The following is a 20,088-nucleotide window of genomic DNA, read 5'->3' as shown; positions in this document are numbered from 1 at the left end:
TTCTTTATAGTCCAGCTCTCACATCCATACGTGACTACTGGAAAAACCATAGCCTTGACTAGACAGACCTTTGTTGGCAAAGTAATGTCTCTGCTTTTTTTTTTTAATCTTTTTTTTCTTCGTTGTTTCTTTTTTTTTTCCATTTATTTTTATTAGTTGGAGGCTAATCACTCTACAGTATTGTAGTGGTTTCCATCATATATTGACATGAATCAGCCATGGATTTACATGTATTCCTCATCCCAATCCCCCCTCCCACTTCCCTCTCTACCCGATCCCTCTGGGTCTTCCTAGTGCACCAGCCCCGAGCACTTGGCTCATGCATCCAACCTAGGCTGGTGATCTGTTTCACCCTAGATGATATACATGTTTCGATGCTGTTCTCTCAAAACATCCCACCCTTGCATTCTCCCACAGAGTCCAAAAGTTTGTTCTGAACATCTGTGTCTCTTTTTCTGTTTTGCATATAGGGTTATCATTACCATCTTTCTAAATTCCATAAATATGCGCTAGTATACTGTATGGATCTTTATCTTTCTGGCTTGCTTCACTATGTATAATGGGCTCCAGTTTCATCCATCTCATTAGAACTGATTCAAATGAATTCTTTTTAACGGCTGAGTAATATTCCATGGTGTATATGCACCACAGCTTCCTTATCCATCCGTCTGCTGATGGGCATCTAGGTTGCTTCCATGTCCTGGCTATTAGTCTCTGCTTTTTAATATGCTGTCTGGGTTGGTCATAACTTTCCTTCCAAGGAGTAAGCATCTTTTAATTTCATGGCTGTAGTCACCATCTGCAGTGATTTTGGAGCCCAGAAAAATAAAGTCAGCCACTGTTTCCCCATCTATTTGCCATGAAGTGATGGGACCAGATGCCATGATCTTAGTTTTCTGAATGTTGAGCTTTAAGCCAACTTTTTCACTCTCCTCTTTCACTTTCATCAAGAGGCTCTTTAGTTCTTCACTTTCTGCCATAAGGGTGGTGTCATCTGTATATCTGAGGTGATTGATATTTCTCCCAGCAATCTTGATTCCAGTTTGTGCTTCCTCCAGCCCATCGTTTCTCATGATGTACTCTGCCTATAAGTTAAATAAGCAGGGTGACAATATACAGCCTTGACGTACTCCTTTTCCTATTTGGAACCAGTCTGTTATTACATGTCCAGTTCTAACTGTTGCTTCCTGACCTGCATACAGGTTTCTCAAGAGGCAGGTCAGGTGGTCTGGTATTGCCATGTCTTTCAGAATTTTCCACAGTTTATTGTGATCCATACAAAGGCTTTGGCATAGTCAATAAAGCAGAAGTAGATGTTTTTCTGGAACTCTCTTTTTCAATGATCTAGCAGACATTGGCAATTTGATTTCTGGTTCTTCTGCCTTTTCTAAAACCAGCTTGATCATTTGGAAGTCCACAGTTCACGTATTGCTGAAGCCTGGCTTGGAGAATTTTGAGCATTACTTTACTAGGGTGTGAGATGAGTGCAATTGTGCGGTAGTTTGAGCATTGTTTGGCATTGCCTTTCTTTGGGATTGGAATGAAAACTGGACTTTTCCAGTCCTGTGACTGCTGCTGAGTTTTCCAAATTTGCTGACATATTGAGTGTGGCACTTTCACAGCATCATCTTTTAGGATTTGAAATTCCTCAATTGGAAATCCATCACCTCCACTAGCTTTGTTCGTATTGATGCTTTCTAAGGCCCACTTGACTTTACATTCCAGGATGTCAAGCTCTAGTGAGTGATCACACCATCATGATTATCTGGGTCATGAAGATCTTTTTTGTACAGTTCTTCTGTGTATTCTTGCCACCTCTTCTTAACATCTTCTGCTTCTGTTAGGTCCATACCATTTCTGTCCTTTATTGAGCCCACCTTTGCATTAAATGTTCCCTTGGTCTCTCATTTTCTTCAAGAGATCTCTAGTCTTTCCCATTCTGTTGTTTTCCTCTATTTCTTTGCATTGATCGTTGAGGAAGGCTTTCTTACCTCTCCTTGCTAATCTTTGGAACCATGCATTCAAATGGGAATATCTTTCCTTTTCTCCTTTGCTTATCACTTCTCTCCTTTTCACAGCTATTTGAGGAGCTATCACTCCACAGACAGCCATTTTGCTTTTTTGCATTTCTTTTCCATGAGGATAGTCTTGATCCCTGTCTCCTATACAATGTCATGAACCTCCGTCCATAGTTCATCAGGCACTCTGTCTATCAAATCTAGTCCCTTAAATCTATTTCTCACTTCCACTGTATAATCATAAGGGATTTGATTTAGGTAATACCTGAATGGTCTAGTGGTTTTCCCTACTTTCTTCAATTTAAGTCTGAATTTGGCAATAAGGAGTTCATGATCTGAGTCACAGTCAGCTCCCGGTCTTGTTTTTGCTGACTCTATAGAGATTCTCCATCTTTGGCTGCAAAGAGTATAATCAGTCTGATTTCAGTGTTGACCATCTGGTTATGTCCATGTGTAGAGTCTTCTCTTGTGTTGTTGGAAGACGGTGTTTGCTATGACCAGTGCATTCTCTTGGCAAAGCTCTATTAGCCTTTGCCCTGCTTCATTCCATACTCCAAGGCCAAATTTACCTGTTAGTCCAAGTGTTTCTTGACTTCTTACTTTTGCTTTTCATTCCCCTATAATGAAAAGGACATCTTTTTGGGGTGTTAGTTCTAAAAGGTCTTGTAGGTCTTCATAGAATCATTCAACTTCAGCTTCTTCAGCGTTACTGGTTGGGGCATAGACTTGGATTACCGTGATATTGAATGGTTTGCCTCGGAAATGAACAGAGATCATTCTGTCATTTTTGAGATTGCATCCAAGTACTGCATTTCAGACTCTTTTGTTAACCATGATGGTTACTCCATTTCTTCTAAGGGATGCCTGCCCACAGTAGTAGATCTAATGGTCATCTGAGTTAAATTCACCATTCCAGTCCATCTTAGTTCACTGATTCCTAGAATGTCGATGTTCACTCTTGTCATCTCCTGTTTGGCTTGATTCATGGACATAACAATCCAGGTTCCTATCAGTATTGCTCTTTTACAGCATTGGTCACTTCTATCACCAGTCACATCCACAACTGGGTATTGTTTTTGCTTTGGCTCCGTCCCTTCATTCTTTTTGGAGTTATTTCTCCACTGATCTCCAGTAGCATATCGGGCACCTACCGACCTGGGGAGTTCATCTTTCAATGTCCTATCTTTTTGCCTTTTCATACTGTTCATGGGGTTCTCAAAGCAAGAATACTGAAGTGGTTTTCCATCCCCTTCTCCAGTGGACCACATTCTGTCAGACCTCTCCACCGTGACCCGTCCATCTCGGGTGGCCTTAGTTTCACTGAGTTAGACAAGAAAATTGTTATTATATAATTTCTGAGCAAAAAAAAGAAAAAACCACCCCAAACCTAGCAATAACAACAGTAGTAACAGCCATGAAATCCAACCATTTTTTACGCCCATGGAGGATTCTGGACGTTAGACATCTGGACAGGACCTAGCTTGTGGTTTATCTCTGCTTGGCAATGTCAGGGGCCTCTGCTGGAAGGTTCTAAGGCTCTGTGGCTGGAACCATCTGAAATCCGTCAGTGGGTTGTGCCTGTGGGCAGGGGCCTTTGTTTCTCTGCAAGTAGGACTCACAGCTTGGTGGCTAGCATTCCCCAGAGCAAGAATCCCAAAACAGGAAGCCAGAAGGAAGCTGTGCCACCTTTTTTGACCCAGCCACCAAAGACACACAGCCCCCTTCTGCTATGGGGTTGATGAGGGCTGTCACAGCCCCACTCACATTCAAAGGACAGAAACATGGAGCTCTTCTTTCAGAGGGGGATGGCAACGTGTCTGAGGACTTGTTTTAAAAACCACCATCCTGCCCATTTCTTCCTTTTATGTTTAATGATTTTACTTTATTTAAAAGTACTCTTGCCTGGAGAATCCCCATGGACAGAGAAGCCTGGCGGGCTACAGTCCATGAAGTTGCAAAGAGTCGGACACGAGTGAGTGACAAACGCGGCAGGGCGATAATAAATAATAACAAATATTTAAAACAAAAAACTCACAGTTGTATCGCTTCATTAAACTGGTTATTGTCATTTAACCAGGCTGATTTGTAGGGGAAACACGCAGTTTCACTTTTTGCCTCTTGGTCTGCTATCGCTTTTCCTCTGTGCTCAGAGCTGTGGTCAGCCCTCAGTCATGCCCGCTCCGTGACATGCGGGTGGACTCTCGTCCATAGGACTGGGAGGCTGCTCCGTCCATAGGACTTTCCTGGCAAGAACACTGGACTGGGTTGCCATGCCCTTCTCCAGAGGATCTTCCTGACCCAGGGACTGAACCCTTGTCTCCTGTGTCTCCTGCATTGCAGGCAGATTCTTTACCATTGAGCCACTGGGGATTTCCTCAGCTTTGCTATTTACTGTGTGACCATGGGTCAGTTTATAAACTTCTTTGGGCTACAGTTTCCTCATCTATGGAACGAGGAAAATAACAATCCTGACCTCACAGAGTTGGTGGAGGCTTCAACTGAAATAGTCTATGTGATGCCTTAAGAATTATGCCTGATACCAATCAATAAGACATCGATAAAGGTAAATTTGTTTTTAATATATTATTACTATAAACATGCTTTCTGACTTTTCCCTTAGCATTATGGCATATTTTTGCATTTTGCTAAACTATTTTTATCTCCTTCCACACTCTTCCTCTTATACTTTCTCATCATCCTCAAGGTAACCCCTAGCGATTGTTCCTCCACAGATATAAACACCTGTTTTTCACAGGGTGTCATTTATTTTTACAATTTGAAATCACACTCTGTACTTTGTTTGTCAGTTGATTTTCTCATGTAGCAGTTCATCATGGACATCCCCTCCAAGTCAACTGATGCAGCTCAAGCTCATTCTTTTTCAAAGCTAAGTGATGCTCCATCACAGAGAGTCACAGTAACTTTTTCTATTAATATTATTCCTGAGTTGATGGACATTCAGGTTGGTTCCAGTTCACTCTCATTTTAACAACACTGCAATATATCTTCTTATACAAAGCTACTCACCCATTAGTACCCTTGTTTCTACAGGATAAAGCCCCAGAACATATATTCATCTTCATGTGGGGGTTAAAGAAATGAATACATTTTTAATTTCTTGAAATTGTAACCCAGTGAGGAGACAGACATCTAAACAGATAATTAGAATATAGCATGAGAATTGATTTTAAAAGGGAAGTGTGTATGTCTAGCTATTTGATTGCTCTTTTGGGGAAAATATAATGTAAAAAGTCAAATCAGAACCTCCTCTTGAGAACTTTTGATGTGTAAGAGCGACACCATATGATAGGAAAAGTCTGTGTAGTATGTCAGGAAATACATTGGAATGTTATTGCTTTGGAAGGACCAGATGTCTTTTCCAGTTCTGATTTATAACTCCTTGTTAAGCAGAAGATTGTGCTAGCAAGTGCATTCATCAGAAGATGATTACCTAAATGAATCCAGCAGCTCTTTAAAGGAACAACACCCTTTATATGCTAGTTCATTCATGTGCCACTTTTGTCATTTCCACGTGTGGTATCCAAGTTTCCTCTTTCTGTCAGATCCACTGACAGATCTGTGAGGTTAAGGAGGAACCTTGCAACAGACAAGAAATACATGTTTATAATTAAGGACATGGATATTCTATCAAAGGCCCTGATGAAATTCTGTGGAACTAAATTTCACAGAACTGTCAAGTGGGGCCTGGCCTATCCATAAAAAGTTAGAAATGGCCCGATATCAAGCAAGTCTTTATTTGAATGGGTGCTGATCTCTTTGATTCTATTTTACAGTCTCTCCAGTGGCTTCAAACGTTTTTGAGAACCTCTAATCGTAAGCCTTACTCTCTGCAGGAATCATTGATTGCTATAATTAATGGGGTTTGTTCATATCCTGATCCCATACTTTGGCAGGGCCCAGTGTGACCCATCAATAGGTCTTTGCAAGCCTGTCTCTTTTAATTATATTCATGGGGGGGAGGGGGGGAAAGGCAAGGTTGTCTTGCTCTTCCATGGAGAAGTATTTAAAAATCCCAAAGGAAAATTAAAAACACGAGGTACTAAGTTGATTAGATGAAGTCCCAGATGCCCTAATAACAATTTAACTTCCACAGTTCTAAGGAAGAAAGACATTGAGTTTCAGGGGTAATTTAACAAGCAATTTTCCTCCCTTATTCCATCTGCAAAAAACTAAAGGATGAAATTCCTAGGCTGGCACACAACTCATAATTTTCAGAAGTGTCTGATTCCTCTCCAGGAAACCTGCATGAAAAACTACCCTTTTACTATATGATCACAATCCTTAACCCTGCCAGGTAACCCAAGTCTTGACTTCTACCACACCAGCTCTTTACTTCAAGACTTGCATTTGCTTATTTGTTTGTCTCCTATTATTTCAGTCCATCTGCCTCTTCTTCATCTCTTTTCTTTCTTTCCCCAGCTAACCTAGTACCCTTCTTATAGCTGGTGAGAAGATGATTTAACTGACATGTAGAAATACTTGGAAACCACAGAGATCTTAAACTAAAAGGAGAATCTAGATCTGATCTCTTTTGCTTGTTGGATGTGTTTAAAAACTTTCAGTCAGCATTTCAAACTATGTATGATTTACATAAAATCCAGAGCTCTGGCTTCTCTGAAACAATTTGAAGGTCAGGTCTCACTAGACATTCCAACATAACAGCCATGAGTGGGAGCTGAGAGGCAGATGGCCCTGGAGACGGCGAGTCTTGTGGTCTGACACCCGCTATTATTGACTTATACTTGGCCCCTTTATGCATTTGCCTCATCATCACTCTATTCTACAGTCTATTCACTGTGTGTGTTGCAGAGAATTCTTAAAAAAAAAAAAAGTTATCAAGGGCAGGTGCAATATTAAAAGTAAGAGGCTCCTAAGATTTCTAGAACAGTAATGATGCTATTCAAACTGTTAATACTTCCAAGTCACCATCTGATTGTGCTATTTCTGGAGTAAGTCTTGTAAAACAGAGTGATTTCTATCACAAATATTAATTATAAGTATTATTTTTATTTTCTGAAAAAGGATAAATAGTATAAGTTATTCAAAGTAAACTCAGGATGAAAAAAAAGGGGGGGAAATTCTGTGCTCTCAAGAAAAGGCAAAGATAGAAGAAAATTTCTAAACCTGACCGGCTGAATTAAGTGAAAATGTGGTGAGTTTATGTTTAAGCTAGAGTTGAGTGTGGCAAATTGCAAACTGAAATTGGTTATTGTGTCCAGAGACCTTATGCCTTCAATTCTGTATAAATTCCCCTGGAAATCGAAATGTATCTGAAGGATATAAGTAGTTGTGTATTCTCTCTAGAGTGATCACTGAAGAATTAGGAGTTGAAATCATATTATCTCAACATTATCTATAATGTATATTCATCATTAAGACAGGAGTATAAACATGAAGCAAATTAAATGTGAATTTCTGGTAATGAAATGCTATCTAGCCTGAGAATTAAAGAAGAAAAATGTCTCTTAACACTTTCCTCAGTCATTTTTTATTGTCATTGTGAATTTTTTCACCTGGCTTCAGTTTGCCCGCTTCCTCATTCCCAGAGCATGAGGATCTTTGTACAAACTTCTTTAAGGACTGGCCAATTTTTCCTGCTGTTGCTTTGAAGTCTGACAGCACTGAGAAAAAAATCCCCCTGATGCTGAAGATTTTCAGCTGCTCTACTTGGCTTTTTATCTTTGTAGCCCAATTTGCCTCTTCACTAAAAGGACCACATGAACATAGCTTGTTCCTGTGTTTCTCTCCTGGGTACGTGTTACTGAATCCAGACTCGTGCGGCCTTCATGCCTCCCTGCGTCCTCTTTCCTCTTTGCTTCTACCCAGATGGGGAGTGACTCATTCTTTCTAGCACACACTTAATATAGTAATATAGCATTTCTACACATCTCCCTCACTTCATGTACCCCTTTTGAACAACGGGTTATTGTTTTCCCTAGTTTTTTCCAGACTTGGAAAAAACATTTAAAGAGACTTTACTTTTCTCCTTATACTCATAATGAAAAGGAAAACAGAAAATGACAGGAGCTTGTGTCACAAGAGGCTACTGAATATAAGTTAATAACATTTAGCAGTTTTATTGACACATGTTTTACTGTTAGAATTACATTAACTTGGATATAGCAATTAAGTCTATAAAGTTTACTCAGTTTCGTTACAAATAGTTTGCAGCGTTCAACTGTTTGTCATACTACCTGTGATTTAAGCAGATAGATGAATATTTTTTGTAACCAAAATTTAGTAGCTTTGAATTGAGGTAAGAAGCTATTAAATAGGGAGACATTTGAAATCAATAATTGTCCTATTTCAGATGCCTTACACAATAGAATCTTGAGTGAGTGTTGAATTTCTCAGATGGGAGCTATGCTTACTCCTCTAAACTAAAAAATGGAACAGGGAGAGGCAGCGAGGGAAGGAAGGAAGAAAGAAGAGAAAGAATGACATGTTCTGTAATGGATGGTTTCATTTAATGAAAAACAATTTTGTAATGTTATCCTATAATGTTCATGCAATAGCACTTTTTGCATTTTATTATAATTGTTTCTTTTATTGTCATCTTCACTCAATCCTAAAGTTTGTATAGGCAGGGATCATGTCTTTCTTGCTGGTTATTGAAATCCCCAGCACAATATCTATTTATCTATAGAGATATATTTGTCTCTATATGGGTATTATATATATTCAAATAACATCAATATTTATTGAGGCATAATTGATGTACAGTATAAGTTTCAGGTGTACAACATAGCAATTCATAATTTTTAAAGGCTATATTCTATTTAGTTATTTTCAAATACTGACTCTACAAGGACCTACTGTATAGCACGTGAAACTATATTCAGTATCTTTTAATGACCTATAATGGAAAAGAATCTGAAAAGAATTATGAACAGGAAACAAATTTTATATAATTTTTAAAAAGGTCACTGTGTGAGGAGGCTGGGTTATAGGGGTTAGGAGTAGGAGAAGGGCCACCGTTTGGGAGAGGTGAGTAGCTCAGGTTGGGACTGGAGCGGCGGCAGAAGGGAACAGATGCAGGATTTACTCGCAAGTAGAGCTGTGAGGACTTGCTGCTGGGTTCAGCGTTGAGGGGTGATCCGGTACTGCATAATGGGCGGCTGTAAATAGCCAGTAACTGTGCAGAGACACACATGTGAAAGTTACAGACGCCATCTGGGTGGCATTTAAAGCCATCTGACTAGGTAAGCTCCTCAAGGGGGCGAGTGAAGAGTGAGAAGACCAAAGGCGGAGCCCTGGGTCACCCAGTGAAGACATCGAGCGCAGAGGAGGAGGTCGGCACCGAGAAGGGGTCCCGGAGACGGGAGGAAACTCTGGAGCGTGGGGAGCCCTCGAGGTCAAGTGGGAAAGTGTTTGAATTGGAATTAGATAGACTGTTGGTGTCGCGTGTTCAAAAACAGTGACATCCGAGACTACCCATTCTAAGTTGTGGGTGACCGTTTCTTTAAGCTGCTAGCTTGAAATTTTCAGAAGCCTTCCTTGAAAACTTGGCATTTCTCTGAAGCACTGGCTCCTTCTCGGCGGGATCACTTAACGTCTGATTTTCATTCTCTTTTATTATTTTTTTCCTCTTGTCTCCTCTTCACATCTTTCCCACTCAGTGAAGCAAGTAACTAGTTTGTCTCCCTTTCAAAGTGAACACGTGTTATTTCCAGAGCAGCCCCATCTAGGAAGCCCAGGCTTCGCTTTCCACAACAATCCGATATTTACCAATTGTTCAAGGGTTATATAAATGCTTTTTATATGAATACACGAGAGATGGGAGTGGAGATGTTGTAGGAAGGGGGAGGCCCCCCTTCAGGGCCTCAGGAGCGGGCTCTTGTCTAACACTCGGAAATGAATTGTCCGAGGAGACGCATGTGCTGACAACGCAAGAGGTTTTATTGGGAAAGGGCGCCTGGGGGAGAGCGGGAGGGTGAAGGAACCCAGGAGAACTGCTCTGCGCGTGGCTCGCAGTCTCGGGTTTGATGGTGATGGGATTAGTTTCCGGGTGGTCTTTGGCCAATCATTCTAATTCAGAGTCCTTCCTGGTGGCGCACGTATCGCTCAGCCAAGATGGATGCTAGCGAGAGGGATTCTGGGAAGTGGACGGACACGCGGTGTCTCTCTTTGACCCTTCCCGAACTCCTCTGGCTGGTGGTGGCTTATTAGTTCCGTATTCCTTACCAGGACCTCCTGTCATAAAACAACTCATGTGAGTGGTTACTAAAGGGCCTGGCCAGGGTGGGCGGTTTCAGTCAGTGTGCTTGCCCTAACAGAGCCACTATTTACAAAAAATAAGATATTTAAAAATCATATAAATTTTAAAAGATAAATCTGAGTTTAAGATGCCAATAGCTCTTGAATCACTGTTTTAGGAGAGAGAATGCTGCCGTTTGGAAAGTGGTGTTTGGCATCAATAACCTAGACCACCCATCAGCATTCATGCAGATGCGCCTCGTGAAAACCATCATCCTGCATCCTCGCTACAGTCGAGCGGTGGTGGACTATGACATCAGCATAGTGGAGCTAAGCCAAGACATCAATGAAACAAGCTACGTCCGACCCGTCTGCTTACCCAGCCCGGATCAGTCCTTAGAACCTGACACTTACTGCTATATCACAGGCTGGGGACACATGGGCAACAAAAGTAAGTCAGGATTCTTGGGAGCACTTAGCTTTCAGCTTTTAACTGGAAAACACTAGGGTACTTCCTAACCTTTGGTAGTCATTTCCCATTTTCAATTTTTTTTTTCATTTATTTTTATTAGTTGGAGGCTAATTACTTTACAATATTGTAGTGATATTTGCCATACATTGACACGAATCAGCCATGGATTTACATGTGTTCCCTATCCTGATCCCCCCTCCCACCTTCCTCCCTATCCCATCCCTCTGGGTCTTCCCAGTGCACCAGCCCCGAGCACTTGTCTCATTCATCCAACCTGGGCTGGTGGTCTGTTTCACCCTTGATAGTATACTTGTTTCAATGCTATTCTCTCATAACATCCCACCCTCTCCTTCTCCCACAGAGTCCAAAAGTCTATTCTGTACATCTGTGTCTCTTTTTCTGTTTTGCATATAGGGTTACTGTTACCATCTTTTTAAATTCCATATATATGCATTAGTATACTGTATTGGTCTTTATCTTTCTGGCTTACTTCACTCTGTATAATGGGCTCGAGTTTCATCCATCTCATTAGAACTGATTCAAATGAATTCTTTTTAACGGCTGAGTAATATTCCATGGTGTATATGTACCATAGCTTCCTTATCCACTCGTCTGCTGATGGACATCTAGGTTGCTTCCATGTCCTGGCTATTGTAAACAGTGCTGTGATGAACATTGGGGTGCACGTGTCTCTTTCAGATCTGGTTTCCTCAGTGTGTATGCCCAGGAGTGGGAATGCTGGGTCATATGGCATTTTCACTTATAAAAGAGTCACAAATAGCATATGTGTCACTCCCCTTTCCATGCAAATTATAGAAGTCAATACTTTATCATGCACTTAAACTTTCAAACCCAAATGCAGCCTTAGAAGTCCATCTCTATACCTCATTTCTCCAGGGAGCCCCTACAGATGCTTGGAGCTGAGATGCAAGATCAGTCATCCCTGCCTTGATAGGGATTGTATTGAATCTAGATTGCTTTGGGTAAGATAGTCATTTTGACAATACTGATTCTTCCAATCCAAGAATGTGGTGCATCTCTCCATCTGTGTGTTATCTTTGACTTCTTTCATTAGTGTCTTATAGTTTTCTGAGCACATGTCTTTTGTCTCCTTAGGTAGGTTTATTCCTAGGTATTTTATTCTTTTTGATGAGATGGTAAATGTGATCACTTCCCTGATTTCTGTTTCTGATCTTTTGTTGTTTGTGTATAGGAAGGCAAGAGATTTCTGTGTATTAATTTTGTATCCTGTACCTTTACCAAATTCATTGATTAGCTCTAGTAGTTTTCTGGTAGCATCTTTAGGAGTTTCTATGTATAATATCATGTCACTTGCCAACAGTGAGAGTTTTTTCTTCTTTTCCAATGTAGATTCCTTTTGTCTTCTCTGACAAAAGTCCGTGGCTAGGACTTTCAAAACTATGGTGAATAATAGTGGCAAAAATGGACATCTTTGTCTTGTTCCTGATCTTAGAGGAAATATTGTGCTCTTTACCATTGAGAACATACAGGAATTTAGAAATTTGTACTGCTCTCAGCTGCCTGTAAAGGACTCTTGTTTGACCTATTAAAAGTTTAGAATAAGAATTTAGTTGATATTTTCTTTAATAGTAAGCACTGGCCATGCCAACTATGTCAGTGGAGTACTGTGGCTCTCAGGGATGAGATACATATCGGTGTCCTGTTATCCACTTTTGTTGTTGTTTAGTCACTAAGTCGTGTTTGACTTTGTAACTCTATAGACTGTAGCCTGCCAGGCCCCACGACCATGGGATTTCCCAGGCAAGAACTTTCAGGCAAGCTGGAATTCACACATTCTCTCTGCTGACACTAAGGGATGCTTTTCCCTTTGGACATCTCTCTGACATATCTCCTAGGATTAAAGGTTCTGATCTAATGATGGCTACTGTAACATGTGGTGAGATACACTGTTTAAACCAAGGATGGGGCAACCATTCCCCTGTTACTCTGAACAGATGATCTGAACTTTAGCAGAATGGACTCACATGCTGAGCTGTCACAGAGCTGGCAGCCTCTCATCTAGGGCAGAGATCTGGCTTGATTATCTTAATTGTAATACCTATTGTTTATGTTGCCACATGTAATAAGAGAGGGAGGCAGTTCCCTGGTGGGGCTAGTGGTTAAGATTCAGTGCTTACACTGCAGAGGCCTGGGTTCCACATCTGGTGGGGGATCCATCCTGCATGCTGTGTGGTGCAACCAAAACACAAAAAATAAATTAGAAAACCCATTTGTGAAAAATGAAAGGGAAACCATGAGCCAGGTTACTTAACCAGTCTGTGCCTCCATTTTCTCATTAACAAAATGAAGGAGTTTGACTAATGGAATGACTGCTATCAGCACTTCTAATTGGAAAATTTTGATTCTAAACGAGCTATGTCTTTGAAATAACATTCTAGGAATATGGTTTTCCTGATATAAAAATGTAATGATTTCCTATGTGATTAGCCTAATTATTGAGTCATTTTACCCTCATGTTTTATTTCTTCCTCTTTTAAAAAAAAACCCAGTGCCTTTTAAGCTGCAAGAGGGAGAAGTACGCATAATTTCTCTGGAGCAGTGTCAGTCCCACTTTGACATGAAGACCATCACCAGCCGGGTGATCTGTGCTGGCTATGAGTCTGGCACAGTGGACGCGTGCATGGTAAGTTGCTCTGTGCTTACCAAGAGATTCAATTCTGCAATAGGTTCACTGGGTCCATATAAGCTCATTATTATTCATGTATGGCTCTTTGGGAGTTTTTTTGAAAATAACTTGTTATCAGATGTTTCCATTATCTCTTCTGAATACTTTTTAATAACTCACTGAATTCTCACAATCATCACTTGTGGAAAACAAGGGATCATAGAGGTTAAGTAATTTACCCCATATCACCCAGGACTAAGGCAGTAGAATGAAGTTATGAGTGTAGGCAGTCTGGCTTCAGAATTCAAGTGTTCGGCCACTAACTATCCTAGAAACAAGGATTAATGTGAATGCATTTCTCTGTGTTGCCAACACGACCTGGACGCTCACCAGAAACTAGTGCCTCAGGACAGCTCTCTAGAGCACTTTGCATAGACAGCGATGCTCCACAGTGCACTGCAAATGTTCAAGTTTGTCTTAGCCTCATTTTACACAGCTTTTTTTTCAATTCTATTTTTCTCTTACTTCAAGTTGAATGACTTGAATGAATCAAGTTGAATGAATGAAAGTCTTTTAAAAACCAAAGCAAAACAGAATTTGTTCTTTTGCCAGACAGGCCTAACCTCAACTGTATAATGAAATGGTAACTGCTAAAGGGAGGGGATGGAAGGTTGATTCTTGAAAGAGAAATTAAGGCCCAACATAGACATGGGTGTAGTCATGCTCATATAATAATGTCTAATAAGAATTGGGTCCTGTCAACTTCTTTAGTGGTGGCAGTTCCACACTGTGGGCATCTTAAACACATACCAGATGCTCTCTAACAAAACCCCAGGTAGAAGAGAAGAGAGACAAAAGGCTACTTCTTTTTACCAAGTCTAGAGCAAAATTATTCATCAGAACCTCTCATTATCTTCCTTAACTGCATCAGTAGGACACATCGGAGGCCATGGTCCTCTGTTAAGGTCTAGAAATCATGGGACTCAATATTGCAAGCAAACAAACTTTGGCCTGAAGTCCAATATTATGAAGAGGCAAAGAGGACCAAATTGTGCCTTTATCTATATCCTTCTTTCATTTTGAATTACTGCTGCTTCACTTGTTTTCCAGCTAACATGTCCACCCGTCTCACTAAGCTTAGCTCAAAATCTCCTCTTAAGGGGATCATGTGTTCCCCTCCAGCTGGAAGCAATAGCTCATTCTTTTGAAGGCGCCTTTACTTATAGCCCTTAGATTTTGCTTTCATGTAAAGTTTTTCTCATTATCCAAGTGGACTTTTGGCCCCTGTAGGGTAAAAATAGTTCCTTACTTGTGTAGACTTTAGCACAGAATCCTCCAAAAAATAGATCCTAAATTATTATGTGGCTAAGTTTCTGACCTGGAAATGTAGGGATGCTGTAGACATATCCCATTTTAATAACTAGCATAAATAAGTAGTGGTGGTGGTGTAGTCACCAAGTTGTGTAGCACTGCATAAATCAGTATCTTAATTCTTTTATACAAGAGGAGATGAAAAACTGGAATATGTCTAATCAAAATGTTTCCAGTAAATTCTGCTTAAAAATCAAACAGGCTTTCAGACAGAACAATTTAGTCAGCCCTTTGAAAGGGAAATAAGTTCATTTATATCATCTTTTTAGATTCCAAATATAAGTGATGTGATATTTGGTGTTCTCTGACATAATTCAATTAGTGCGATAATCTCCAGGTCCATTCATGATGCTGCAAATGGCTTTATTTCATTCTTTTTAATGGCTGAATAATATTTCATCATATATATGTAGTATATTTTCTTTACCCATCTGTCTGTGGGCAGTTAGATTGCTTCCATGTTTTGGCTATTGTAAATAGAGCTGCAATGAATATTGTGGTGCATGTATCTTTTTGAATTGTGCTTTTTTTTCCCCAGATATATGTCCAGGAGTTACTGGATCATATGGTAACTCTATTTTTAGTTTTTTAAGGAACTTCTGTACTATTCTCCATAGTGATTGTGCCAATTTATATTCCCACCTACAGTATAGGAAGGGTTACCTTTTCTCCACACCCTCTTCAGCATTTACTGTTTTTAGACTTTGATGATGGCTCTTCTGACTAGTCTGAGTTGATACTACAGTGTAGTTTTGATTTCCACTTGTCTAACAATTAGCAATGTTGAATATCTTTTCATGTTCTTTTTGGTCATTTGTATGTCTTCTTTAGAGAAATGTTTCTCTCCTGCCCATTTTTGTTTGGGTTGTTTGATGTTTTGCTATTGAGCTTCATGGGCTGTTTGTATATTTTGGAGATTAATCCCTTGTCAGTTGTATTGTTTGCAAATATTTTCTCCTGCTTTGTAAGTTGTCTTTTTGTTTTGGTGGTTTCCTTTGCTGTGCAAAAGCTTTTAAATTTAATTAAATCTCACTTGGTTATGGTTTTTATCTTCATTACTATAGAAGGTGGACTGAAAATGATCTTCCTGTGGTTTATATCAAAGAATGTTCTACCTATGTTTTCCTCTAAGAGTTTTGTAATATCCAGTCTTACATTTAGGTCTTTAATTCATTTTGAGTTTATTTTTGTGCATAGTGTTAGGAAGTATTTTAATTTCATTATTTTACATGTAGCTCTCCAATTTTCCTAGCACCACTTACTGAAGAAGAGTCTGTCTTTTCTCCATTGTATATTCTTGCTTTCTTTGTCATATTAATTGACCATAGTTATGTGGATTTATTTCTAGGCTTTCTATCCTGTTCCATTGATCTATAAGCCTGCCTTTGGGCCTGTACCATACTGCTTTGATTACTGTAGCTTTACAATATATTCTGAAGTAACAGAGCCTGATTTCTCAGCTTTTCTTTCTTTCTCAAGATTGCTTTGGTTATTTGGGATCTTTTGTGTTTCCACACAAGTTATAAGATTTTTTTTTTTGTTCTAGATCTGCAAAAAATGACATAGTAATTTGACAGGGATTGCATTGAATCTGTAGATTGCCTTGGGTAATATAGTCATTTGGACAATACTGATTCTTCTAATCTGTGAACATGATAGGTATATCTTTCCATTTATTTGTGTGTTCTTCAATTTGTTGTATCAGTATCTTAGTTTTATGAGTAGAGGTCTTTTGTCTCTTTAGGTATGTTTATTCCAAGGCATTTTACTTTTTTGATGAAACAGTAAATTGGATTGTTCCCTTAATTTCTCTTTCTGATCTTACATTGTTAGTGTCTAGAAATTCAACATATTTGTGTATTAATTTTGTATCCTGCAACTGTACCAGATTCATTGATGAGTTCTAATAGTTTTCTTATAGCATGTTTAGGATTTTCTACATATAGTTAGCATGTCATCTGCAAACAGTGACAATTTTACTTTTCATAATTTAGATTACTATTCTTTTTCTTCTCTGATTGCTATTGCTGGGACTCTCAAAACTATGCTGAGTAGAAGTGGCAAGAGAAGACATCTTTGTCTTGTTCCTAATTTTAGAGATGCTTTCAGCTCTTCACCTCTGGGTGTGATGCTTAGCTGTGGCTGTGTCACATGCCGTGCTGTGTCAGTCGTGTCTGACTCTCGTGACCCCACAGACTGCAGCCCGCCAGGCTCCGCTGTCCATGGGGAGTCTCCAGGCAAGAGTGCTGGAGTGGGTTGCCGTGCCCTCCTCCAGGGGAACTTTCCCAACCCAGGTCTCCCACATTGCAGGTAGATTCTCTACCGACTGAGCCCCCAGGGAAGCCCAAGAATACTGGAGTGGGCAGCCTATCCCTTCTCCGGGGATCCTCCTGACCCAGGTACTGAACCAGGGTCTCCTGCATTGCAGGCAGATTCTTTAACAGCTAAGCTACCAGGGAAGCCCCTGTATGCCTTTACTATGCTGAGTTATGTTCCCTCTATGCCCACTTTTTAAAAATGGGTATGGAGTTTTGTCCAAAGCTTTTCCTACATTTATCGAGATGATAATAAGGTTTTTATTCTTCAATTTGCTAACGTTCACACCACAAAGTGGGTATAGAGGGACCATATCTCAACATAATAAAAGCCATTTGTGACAAACTTACAGCCAGCATAATACCCAATGGGGAAAACTGAAAACCTTGAAGGGAAAGAAAACTGTCATTATTTGCAGATGATATGATACTCTATATAGAGAATCCTAAAATCTCCATACAGAAACTATTAGAACTAATAAGTGAATTCAGCAAGGTAACAGAACACAAGATTCATATACAGAAAGCTATTGCATTTCTTTACACTAAATGAAATATCAGGAAGAAAAAATTGAAAAAAAATCATTTTTAAAATCACATTAAAAAATACCTAAGCATAAACTTAACCAAGGAGGTGAAAACCCCTATGAACTGAAAACGAAAACATTGTAAAGAAAACTGAAGATGATTCAAAGAAATGGAAAGACATCCAATGCTCTAGGATTGAAAGAATTAGTATTGTAAAAACAGTCATACCACCCAAAGCAATCTACAGATTTAATGCAATGCCTGTTAAAAAATCCTGATCAGTGAAGAACTGACTCATTTGAAAAGACCCTGATACTGGGAAAGATTGAAGGAGGGAGGAGAAGTGGACGACAGAGGAAGAGATGGTTAGATGGAATCACCGACTCAACGGACCTGAGTTTGAGTAAACTCTGGGAGCTGGTGCTGGACAGGGAGGCGTGGCGTGCTACAGTCCATGGGGGTCACAAAGAGTTGGACATGACTGAGCGACTGAACTGTCAAAATACTCATGACATTTTTTTTTAACAGAACTAGAACAAATAATTCTAAAATATATGTGGAATCACAGAGGATCCAGAATTGCCAAAGCAACTCTGAGAAAAAAGAACAAAACTTGGAGACATACTCATTCCAGATTATACTACAAAGCTACAGTAATCAAAATAGCATGGTAACAGACATATGGATCAGTGGAACAGGATAGAGGCCAAAAATAAACCCACACATTTATGGTCAATCTCTCAGGCAAGAATACAATGCAGGAAAGACAATCTCTTCAATAAGTGGTATTGGGAAAGCTGGACAGCTACAAGTAAATCAATGAAATTACAACAAAAATTATACATAATTATTATAATTATACAAAAATTAACTCAAAACAGTTTAAAAACCTAAATGTAAAACACGCCGGGAAGGACCCTGATGCTGGGAAGGATTGGGGGCAGGAGGAGAAGGGGACGACAGAGGGTGGGATGGTTGGATGGCATCACCGACTAGATGGACATGAGTTTGAGTAAACTCCGGGAGCTGGTGATGGACAGGGAGGCCTGGCGTGCTGCGATTCATGGGGTGATAAAGAGTCGGACATGACTGAGCGACTGAACTGAACTGAAAAAAACAATATAAATGAATCTATAATATAGAACAGAAACAGATTCACAGACATAGAAAACATAGTTACCAAAGCAGGGAGGAATAAATTAGATATAACTATTATTATTATCTATTTAAATGTCTATATTTATATAAGTAGTAACATGTAAATAATTATTGTTATAATAATTATTCAGTTCAGTTGCTTAGTCATGTCCGACTCTGCAACCCCATGAATCGCAGCACGCCAGGCCTCCCTGTCCATCACCAGCTCCTGGAATTTACTCAAACTCACGTCCATCAAGTCGGTGATGCCATCCAGCCATCTCATCCTCTGTCGTCCCCTTCTCCTCCTGCCCCCAACCCCTCCCAGCATCAGGGTCTTTTCCAGTGAGTCAACTCTTCGCATGAGGTGGCCAAAACATTGGAGTTTCAGCTTCAGCATCAGTCCTTCAAATGAACACTCAGGACTGATCTCCTTTAGGATGGACTGGTTGGATCTCCTTGCAGTCCAAGGGTTATTAATCTGTAATTATTTCATGAGAATTAAATAAACTAACACAGGGAAGGTGTTTAGGAGAGCATCAATAAACATGATTTCTATTTCTCAACATTACCAAGTGGGAGGACGATACACTTCCAGGTTTGAAATTCTTGCAAAGCAAGGAGTATTTTGTAAATATCTGTCATGAGTCCACATACTTACTTATTTTCGAGTACCTACCCTTCTCTTTTGAGGACATGCAGAACACATCTCTCATATTCTCATCTTTTCAGATGTAGCAAATATTAGCATTTTTAAAGCCACAGTGTCTTAATTATATGTGGACAAAGAAAACTGAACAAAACTGTAATATCTAAACTTAAATATTAAGAATGAAAGTTGCTATGCAAATGAAATCTCTATGTATGCATTATAATAAGTTTTACTGTAACTCTTATGTGGTATTTTCTATTTAAGCATGCTAATTCTCTTCTATTAAATACAGTAAATAGTAAGTTTTTGTTACCATGAATGTGTTTTACTTAATACATTTATTCACACAGCAAGAATCCTGAAAGTAATGACTTATTTTTAGATTTTTCTAGCACTATTTTTTGTGAGAAAACTATCCTTGAACATGTTCTACATTTATAAACTGGATCAAAATTTAAAAAATGAGATCAGTTAGGGACTCAGTCCTGATATAAATTTTTTTTAATTAAAAAAGTTTGATATATTTTGATTAAGTGTAAGAAATGACAAAATGTCTGATTTCACAGAAAAAACAAAAAGAATATAGTCCTTTCCCAAGCCACCTCTATTCTTTAAAAGATCAAGATTTAAAATGTTCATTTGGAAGTTCCGTTTATGTAGGGGAAAGCGTGTTCCCTTCACACATTGACAGTGAGACCTCTGCTGAAATTTTCAGGACGTTGGTTAAGCTG

General features: G+C 39.5%; 1 protein-coding gene across 1 annotated transcript in view; it reads left to right on the top strand.

Annotated features, from left to right (window-relative positions):
- Positions 1-20,088, top strand: part of CORIN (corin, serine peptidase) — a 204,609-nt gene that overhangs the window by 181,612 nt on the left and 2,909 nt on the right. Inside the window, exons 19-20 of the mRNA XM_065907247.1 lie at positions 10,415-10,686; positions 13,239-13,372. Of these exons, the coding sequence (XP_065763319.1) occupies positions 10,415-10,686; positions 13,239-13,372 (406 nt within the window). The remainder of the gene's footprint in view (positions 1-10,414; positions 10,687-13,238; positions 13,373-20,088) is intronic.

The sequence above is a fragment of the Muntiacus reevesi genome, chromosome 16, assembly GCF_963930625.1.
Source record: "Muntiacus reevesi chromosome 16, mMunRee1.1, whole genome shotgun sequence".
Classification (NCBI taxonomy): Eukaryota; Metazoa; Chordata; class Mammalia; order Artiodactyla; family Cervidae; genus Muntiacus; species Muntiacus reevesi.
This window is presented reverse-complemented; position numbering and strand designations above follow the sequence as displayed.